The sequence below is a fragment of the Notolabrus celidotus genome, chromosome 2, assembly GCF_009762535.1.
Source record: "Notolabrus celidotus isolate fNotCel1 chromosome 2, fNotCel1.pri, whole genome shotgun sequence".
Taxonomy (NCBI): Eukaryota; Metazoa; Chordata; class Actinopteri; order Labriformes; family Labridae; genus Notolabrus; species Notolabrus celidotus.
In genome coordinates, this window is record NC_048273.1 from 10,221,664 (window position 1) to 10,231,226 (window position 9,563).

A 9,563-nucleotide genomic window follows, 5' to 3' on the forward strand; every position below is an offset into this window, starting at 1 on the left:
TCTGAGTTGAGTTGAGAAACATTTGTGGCCATTTTTGTCATTCAGATCTATTTAGGTCATTAAAGCACTGATCCTCTGATCATTATTATTATTTAATTATTTCAGTAAGGCAGCTTCCTGATTCCTTTGCAGGCTCTTTTGTTTTTTTCTTAGCTCATTTATATTTTTTGAGAAAAGAGAAAGCTGAGATGAGAGTTGCCCATCATTGTTACTTGGTTGCACTAATAAAGTGCTGTACATCTGTGGTTGCATTATTCTATTATCAATTTGCCATCATTTTTAAGAATGTAAGAGATGATTTCATTGATAGCCATAGACTACATGTCTTTCAATGTGGACTTCCACTGAGAGGAACATATTAGACTATATAGGAACTAAATTAGGAACTAAATTTAGATGGTCATACCAGCTTGATCATCAATGAAAATGTCCTGGAAATGTCCTGGAAAATGATCTCTGGAAAAGAGTGGGAACCCTGATGAGGACACAGAAACTCAAACTCAGCTGAAGAGGAGCAGGGAACGTGGGGAGAAGAGAGCGAGGGATGACATGCAGTGAAGGGATGTGGGCGAGAGTCGAACCAGCGACTCTGCAGGGTCCCTGAACTTAACCACTGAGTGAAACCAGCGCCCCCATAACTAACTTATGAACACATAAACATTTTTTAATGTCATAGCATGGTGGAGCTAGACCTTTACACTCTCAAACCGTTGTCAGGATCTAACAGAGCCACCAAACAACAGACCTGGAACCTGATTTCATTCAGACCTCAGTATCCTGCTGGACTTCTCATCCATGATGATGTTTGTGTTGATCTGTGAGTGTCGTTCCTCCTCAGAGTACGGGGAGTTCCTGCACTGTAAGGGGAAGCAGTTCACAGACTTTGATGAGATCCGTCAGGAGATCGAGGCTGAGACTCGCAGACTGACCGGGTCCAACAAAGGGATCTCACCTGTCCCCATCAACTTGCGCATTTACTCCCCTCACGGTAACGTTTAAGACATCGAACATTCATCCTCACAAGGTGACACATCACTCCTCCGCTCACCTTTGAGTCCTCCTCCTCTCTGCAGTGCTGAACCTGACTCTGGTGGACCTGCCCGGCATCACAAAGGTCCCTGTGGGTGACCAGCCGTCTGACATCGAGTATCAGATCAGGGACATGATCATGCAGTTCATCTGTAAGGAGAACTGTCTCATCCTGGCTGTGACTCCAGCAAACATGGACCTCGCAAACTCTGACGCCCTCAAACTGGCCAAAGACGTGGACCCTCAGGGTGAAGAGAGTCTCCATCACGCCATCACGCCATCACGCCATCACGCCATCACGTTAATGTTTCATTCATTACTCGCACACGGTTCTTCACATGTTTGTTCCTCTCTTCAGGTCTGCGCACCATCGGAGTGATCACTAAGCTGGACCTGATGGATGCAGGGACGGACGCTCGGCAGATCCTGGAGAACAGGCTGCTTCCCCTGCGCAGAGGTGTGTGTTTGTGTGTGTGTGTGTGTGGGGGGGTATCTAGCTGCAGTGTTTTGCAGACAACTGAATCATGGTTGTGTCTCTTCAGTCTTCTGTTGCTCTGTAGGACGATGCACCACATTCAGTCGTACGTGTGTGTAGTAGTGTGAGTGAGAGAGAGAGAGAGAGAGAGAGAGAGAGAGAGAGAAAGAGAAAGAGAAAGAGAAAGAGAGAGAGAGAAAGTAAAAACTAACAGGACTAATATGTTTCAGTTTGAATCTGTGGTCAGAAACAGGTGTGGCTCTTATTGTGACCTCAGTCTATGATGGAAAGCAGTCCTCTCAGTTCTGCTCTCTGCTTTCAGATTTTGTCAGAGTCATTGTGGGGATCCTGAAACATGAGCTGATATTCAGAGTTCAGAAGGAGTGTTGTGAAATGTGTGTGTTAATATGAGGGCGGATCAGACGTGGCTCATTTCTTCATTCAAACAGAAACTAAAGTCAGAAAACTCTCAGACTCTCAGTTTATCTAACAAGCTAAACTCAGGATCTCAGAGTCTGCAGTGAGTCTACCTCTAGCAGAGCTAGCTCCTGCAGCCTTCAGTCCTCCTTCAGGTCCTCATGCCTGTGCTGGTTCTTCATGTCTCTGGTGGAGTGGTTATATGTCAGTTTAACCCACAGACTGTGTAATAAATGGGCGTAGTATCCGTGACGTCACCTCGTCATCTGTTCCTGAGCGCTGTTTTTGAAGCCAATCATTGGCGGCAGCCATATTGGAAATGCTGAACTCAGCCTTACTTAGTGTGAGGTAAAGAGGTAGAGTTTGAGCCTCCTAGTCAACAGCTATGTGTTCCCGCCTGTCAGTCATGTCCTTATTTGGGCAAAAACTCATTATCTTAATATCTTCTGAACTGTTGCGTTATAAATAATTCACCCTGTACAGTGTGTGCCAATAGAGAAATAAGCTACGTGGCCCAAGCCGTTTTTTGAACCAGGCTGTAAACATGTTTATTTCTGCTGTAAAGATCGTCTTCTTTGAATGGGGGTCTATGTGGTTTCCGATGTTTCTGCTGCCAGCCTCAAGTGGATTCCCTATGAATTGCAGTTTATAACACTTCAGCATGGGCTTCATATTTTGAGACCGGAGGTTGCAGCTTGGTTTAACCAGACACAGCCTGCATACAACTTTATCTCCATTTACTATATCAACATACTGACCAACCACTCCCACTAGCTGATGACATCATCACCTGTGCTCCTTTACATCCAGGTAGTAGAGCTGCAGAGCGTTATGGCAGCAGAGCTAAAGATTCCAGCTAGTGGAGGGAGGCTGAACTACAGTGAGGACACAACATGTGACCCACATTACAGTAATGAAATGTTTTTATTTATTTATTCTAAGTTATATTTTTGGGGCATTTTTGCCTTTATTCGATAGGTCAGCTGAAGAGAGACAGGAAGTGTGGGGAGCAGAGAGTGGGGGAAGACATGCAGTAAATGGTGGAGGCTGGAATCGAACCTGCGACCTTTGCGACGAGGGCTATAGCCTCTATATATGGAGCGCTTAGACTGCTAGACCAAAGTCACCCCATTAAAACATGAATAAGTATTGTAACCTTCATGTGAGTTTGGTGAAGTAAATATTCACATTTCTAGTTTCTCCAACATGTAACAGGATGTTTCCACAACACACACACACACACACACACACACACACACACACACACACACACACACACACACACACACACAATAGAAGAAATCATGATGAAGACGAGGAGAGCAGGAAAGAGTAGAACAGAGAAACTCTGCTCAGCGTGAAAGACTAAACTGTTACCTGTTCTCTCATCGACTCACCTCCACTTCACACCAATGTTTCACAGGAGAGAGAACAGCTGGACGATGTCAGAGTGAAAGCTTTGTCGTTCTCACACATTCAGCCCGGCCTGATAAATCCAGGAACATTTAAGGGACCAGCTTAAATGTTGGACATATTTTAAAGTGAGCTCTGAAACGGCAGATTTGAGTCCGTCAGTGTGAACTCAGACTCAGAGGGGCCTGCAGGCTCAGTCTGAGGAACGCAGTGCCAGGTGCTGCTCCTCCTGCAGAGATAATCCATTACCCATGGAGACAGAGAGAAAGCTGCTGTGGTAGCAGCTCGAGCTGGAGCATTAGATACGCAGCCCAAAGCTCTCACGTGAACCAAACACAGGATTTGGTACTGTGCTCACTTCCTGTCTGCATGCTGCGGCCTGATAGCCGTGTGAAGGAGTTCCCTTCAAGGAGGGTCACGTCACAGAGTTTCATCTGACGTCTGAGTCTTTGATTGTCACTCCTCGTCTTCCTCTCAGAGATCACTCTCTTCCTCCCTCAGGTTACATCGGCGTGGTGAACCGCAGTCAGAAGGACATCGACGGGAAGAAAGACGTGGGCGCCGCTCTGCTGGCTGAGCACAAGTTCTTCCTGACGCACCCTGCCTACAGACACATGGCCGACCGCATGGGCACACCATACCTCCAGAGAGTGCTGAACCAGGTGAGAAACACACACACACACACAGACACACACGCACACACACACACAAACACACACGCACGCACACACACACACACACACACACACACACAGGTTGATGTGTGTTAATACTGATGATGTTTGTTTGCAGCAACTGACGAATCACATCAGAGAGACTCTGCCGGCCGTCCGCGGTCATCTTCAGGAGCAGCTGCTCGCCCTGAACCGAGAGGCCGAGGAGTACCAACACTTCAGTCCAGACGACCCGGCACGCAGGACCAAGACCCTGCTCCAGTCAGTGTCTCTGCATGTGTATGTGTGTGTGTTTAATGTCTTCAGATAACTCACTGTGTGTGTGTGTGTCGCAGGTTGGTTCAGCGTCTCTCTGTGGACTTTGAGAAGCTGATCGAGGGGACAGGAGATGAAGTGGACACGGTTAATCTGTCAGCGGGAGCGAAAATCAACCGGATCTTCCACGAACGCTTCCCCTATGAACTGGTCAAGGTGTGTGTGTGTGTGAGTGTGTGTGTGTGTGTATTTGTGTGTGTGTGTGTGTGTGTGTGTGTGTGTGTGTGTGTGTGTGTGTGCGTGTGTGTGTGTGTGTGTGTGTCTGAGCATCAAACTCTGACTCTGTGTCCGTTCAGATGGAGTCGGACGAGAAGAAGCTGCGGAGAGAGATTAACTACGCCATCAGAAACATCCACGGTGTCAGGTGAGGTGTTCTCAGTGTTTTATGTCTTTTATAACTTTTTTCCTCCTCTCTTACTTTCTCTCCGTCCTTTTGTCCATCTCTGTCTCTGCAGGACGGGTCTGTTCACTCCTAACATGGCGTTTGAAGCCATCGTGAAGAAGCAGATATTGAGACTGAAGGGGCCGTGCTTTAAGTTCGTTGACATGGTCGGTCAGGAGCTCACCAATTCAGTGTATCAGTGTATCAACAAGGTGTGAAAGTCTGTCCAGTCTCACACAGTGTACATCAGTGTGTCCTCTACCTGACCTCTGACCTCTGACCTCTGACCTCCTCCTGCAGCTCAGCTCGTTTCCCAAACTGCGGGATGAGACGGAGAAGATCGTGACCACAGAGATACGAGAGCAGGAGAGTAAATGCAGAGACCAGGTGACTCACACACAGCTGACGTTAATGCACCATCACTCTACTCTGTGTGTGTGTGTCGATAATATAAATGTGTGTGTGTGTGTATTGTGTTCAGGTGCTGCTGCTCATCGACATCCAGCTGGCCTACGTTAACACTAAACATGAAGACTTCATCGGCTTCACTAAGTGAGTCCGGCTGCGTTCTGGTGCTCTCAAGCTGAACGTCCTCTGACATTCTTAGTTGTTGTTCCGACCTGAGAGCGTCAGTGTGAATTATTCTGATGCCCATGAACTGTCTGAGTCTGAGTCTGAGATGAACTCCTGAGCTGTAGATTCTAACTGAGAAATAATCACATGACCTCTCTCTGTCTCAGCGCTCAGAGGACAAATAACCACAACAACCAGAAGAATGTCACTGGGACTGCAGGAAACCAGGTGAGAGATCGATACACACACACTGATCAGAAATATGAATGCACGGTCCCCTTCTTTCTGCACAAACAAGTGTATTTAGTTTAATTTCTGCACAGCATCGAAAACATCCTCTGTTCTAGAGGAGCGTGCAGTTTGCATGCTGACTTCAGGAGCATCAGGTGGTGATAACCTGATTCTCTCATCAAAGGAGAAACGGTCATTATCACAGATTTTAACACATTTTTAGAGATAAAAACATCAAATGTGCTTTAAATAATGTTTTTTATTTCACCTTGGAAAAACTGGAGGCAGAAAAAAAAGTTGCATTCATGTTTTTGATCAGTGTTTGTTTTTATTCTGTTTTTAAACTGCAACAATAAAAGCTCTTTTAAAGGTTTTTACACCATGCGGACCGAAGGACAGATATATTGTGGATCAGTCTGTCGGCCTGTCGGTCCTTCCCTCCGACAGTTTGTGTGACAGATGTTGATTTATCCTCTTTATTAACATGAACAGTCCTCAGAGGTGTGAAATCTGTCGGCTCACTGTGAGTGTGTGCAGCTGTGAGGGACTCCCTCTCTGCCTGCTTTTCGTGCAGAATATATATATAACCTTGCAGTTCCAGAATATATGAAAGTGTTTGGCTCCATCAGTCCCACAGAGTCTCCAACAAGCATCTCCACTACCCTGATGTTGTTTCTGAATGGGTGTAACAAAAAAAATCTCACAATATTTTTCCAACCAAACTCACGGCATATGTTTGACCCTGTTGAGATCCACAGTAGAATCATTTTCTCACTGTAAAGTATAAATGCAGAGCGAGCATCGTCGTGTTTCTCTGAGCTGATCAGGTCAGAGATGATCGGTGGTTCTCTGCAGAGTGTGCACAGTTATTAACTTCATTCTTCCTCTCATTCCTCTGTTTTAAATGTTCCCTGATGTGGCGGCTCCATGTGTTTCACATTCATCAGAGTTACTCAGCTCTGTTAGCCTCAGAGAGAAGAGAGATCTGAACTGATGTTTAACAGAATGCTCTGAGTTCACTCAGATGAAGATGTGAGATGATGTTAATGTGAGACATTGAGGGTAGGAATAATCAAACACACTGTGTGTGTGTGTGTTTAATCAGCAGCTCATTTAACCACCGTTTAATCTCTTATATATTCTGTCATGATGTTTTTAGATTTTAATGTTTATTCCCTTGTGATGTTTTAATATTAGTGATCATTCTCATCATGTAGACTCTGTGTTAATGTTCTCCATTCTCTCTGTGTGTCTGCAGGGCGTGACTCCTCTCTCCAGCCTCATAGTAGGAGCTCAGTCTCTTTAACTCTCTGTGTCCTCTTCTTCTATTCTACATGTTTCTGTGCAGGACTCGGGCTGCAGAGCTGTTGGCACGCAGCCCGATCTTTACTGAATTATCTTTATTTTCTGCAGCCGATCCTCTGCTGATTTTTTCCGCCTCTTTTCCTCTTTATTGAATCAGTCACTTTTCTCTCTCCACAGTTTCACTGCTGCGTGAATGTGCTGATGTTGATTCTCTCCTTTCCTGCAGGATGCACAACTTATATCATCTTGTACTTGTTATTCTTTATTGTTCTGTCTTCTTTATCTATGAATGTGTTTGATTATCTTTGCGCTTTACTTTGTGTTTCTTCTCTTTCATCACTTATATCCACCTTCGAGAGATGCTTCATGATCTCATGTCTCTGCATGCAAATGTCTCATTCCCCTCCTTGAACTTTCTCTGAATGATCACAGACCTCCTCTCTGACGGTGTGACCTGATCTGCACGCCTTAAGCAGAGTTACATCACACTATAAACTGTCCTCTTGCGTCGTGCAGGTGATAAGAAAAGGTTGGCTGACCATCAATAACCTCGGCATCATGAAGGGCGGAGCCAAAGAGTACTGGTTCATCCTGACAGCAGAGACTCTGTCCTGGTACAAAGACGACGAGGTGAGGTTTCACGCTCTACAGAACCATGTGGAGGGAAATGTGCAGACTTTGATTTTATGGCTTTGCAGAGAAGAAGTGATAGATGTGCTTCTAACTAGTGTCATCCCTTTAAAGACGGATGAATGTTTGCATAGCATCACAGATTAACATATTTTAACCTCTTTGAATATATGTGCTGTGTTTTTTGAAACATGATCAGATATTCTTTTGGTGACGGTTGCATTGATTGTCATTTTATTGGATAAAGCAAACACTGCTTTTTACACCTCCTTTACTTCTTATTTATTGAAAACAAAATAATACTTGATAGAGAAAAAAGCTAAATGTGTGTGATATGTTCAGGAAAACTAAGACAATGTTTGACAGTGAGAGGTAGGAGTGTGGACACCACGTTTCCTGCAAGTCGTCCAAACGAAACCGAATATAAAGACCAGAAACATATTATAAACTCAGCTCTGTGTTACCTGCACATTAATGGATGATTTTAAAACATTTATTAACTTCACAAACTTTTAATCCCTCACTCTGGTGTCTAAAGAGGTCCTCAGATTGATCCATTAGAGACAGAGAGAGAGAGAGAGAGAGAGAGAGAGAGAGAGATGAGTGAAGGAGCTCTGCAGAAATAAGCGACACAATGAGATCAGCTGAGACTTTATGAAGGATGAAGAGTCAGACTCAGAACTCAGAACTCTCAGCTTTATTAACAGAAACTCAGCCTCACACAGCAGCTCCACTGATGAAGGTTGATGAAGATGAGGATGGATAGAAAGTGATGTCATCATCCGGTGTAGGAGAGCCGGTGTGTGTGTGTGTGTGTGTGTGTGTGTGTTCTGGTGTCAGTGGGGCTGCCATCTGTCTGCCTGTCTGTGCCTGCTGTACAGGAGCAGAAGGTCTGCACAGCAAGTGTAGACAGGCAGACACACCACAACAGTCTCCTCACGTCACAGCTGGGGTCACGGACGAGGACAGGAAGTGATGTCACGAGAGGGGAAACGCATCACAGTGTCAGACTTCGGATGGTTTTCAGTTGTTGGTAGACAGACATTAGAAGTGGTTTAGTCACACACAGATCACCTGATGATCACAGAACATGTTTGAAATTAGTCAGATTAAATAATCCACATGTTCAGAGTTTAAACTGAAACACAGAGATGTCTTTAAACACGACCGACTGACGAACACTCAGCATCTCGCCTCTCTCAGCAGCTCACAGTTCTCCTTCCTCTCTTGACACCTGGACCTGGACTGAGCCTTCCCCCCTCCTCCCCTCCTCCTCCCCCCTCACCCCCCCTCCTCCTTCTCCTCCCCATTGGTCCTGCTCTGTGCTCACTCTCCCCCTTTGCTCCCCCTTTTCTTCCTCTTCTGGGAGTTGAGGCATTTGGAGCAGCTCACTCTGACACAGCTGGAGCTGCCCCAAGCCAAACTAACACACACACACGCACACACGCACGCACGCACGCACACACACACACACACACACACACACACGCACGCACGCACGCACGCACGCACGCACGCACGCACGCACGCACGCACGCACACACACACACACACACACACGTACACACACATACACACACGCACGCATGCACACACAGTGGGACAGACTTGTATATACAGTGTACAGTACACATGCAGGGTTAGATGTAAACAAATAGTGGAGACAAATATACAGTGACACACACACACACACACTGCACATAAACACTGCTCAGTTTGAACACAGCGTTCCCACACACAGCCCAGGGCGTACACACACATTGTTATAGTGAAATAAATCAGATCTCACACACACACACACACACACACACACACACACACACACACATATTTAACACAAGGACACACAGACGGACGTGTAAATATGTTTGCCCACATCAGAGCGACTCGCTGAGATCTCAAACGTTTCACAATCAGAGTGTTTCGCTCCTCGAGGTTTAACCCTTTCACCTCCTCACTGCAGAGTTTATCAGCTAAGTCCTCAGAGCAGAGTCAGTGAGCTGTGTGATCACAGAGGATCAGATCCCTATCAGTGTGACACACACACACACACACACACTCACCAAACTTCTTCTTCCCTTTTCTCCCCTCTCTCCTTCTCTCTTCTCTCCTTCTCTCC

The 9,563-nt window shown here is 45.8% G+C and overlaps 1 protein-coding gene across 4 annotated transcripts in view; it reads left to right on the plus strand.

The window, feature by feature from the left end:
- The window catches only part of dnm3a (dynamin 3a), a 31,589-nt gene that overhangs the window by 9,485 nt on the left and 12,541 nt on the right, over positions 1–9,563 (plus strand). For 3 of the 4 annotated variants that reach the window (XR_004634344.1, XR_004634345.1, XM_034705154.1), the window contains exons 3-15: positions 839–988; positions 1,074–1,277; positions 1,388–1,486; positions 3,836–3,996; positions 4,127–4,269; positions 4,344–4,479; positions 4,620–4,687; positions 4,779–4,917; positions 5,006–5,092; positions 5,187–5,257; positions 5,446–5,506; positions 6,768–6,794; positions 7,331–7,444. Coding sequence is in view for 2 of the 4 variants with exons in the window: in XM_034705154.1 (XP_034561045.1) it covers positions 839–988; positions 1,074–1,277; positions 1,388–1,486; positions 3,836–3,996; positions 4,127–4,269; positions 4,344–4,479; positions 4,620–4,687; positions 4,779–4,917; positions 5,006–5,092; positions 5,187–5,257; positions 5,446–5,506; positions 6,768–6,794; positions 7,331–7,444 (1,460 nt within the window). In the remaining 2 variants the exon portion in view is untranslated. The remainder of the gene's footprint in view (positions 1–838; positions 989–1,073; positions 1,278–1,387; positions 1,487–3,835; positions 3,997–4,126; positions 4,270–4,343; positions 4,480–4,619; positions 4,688–4,778; positions 4,918–5,005; positions 5,093–5,186; positions 5,258–5,445; positions 5,507–6,767; positions 6,795–7,330; positions 7,445–9,563) is intronic. The other variant, XM_034705163.1, reaches the window with a different exon arrangement.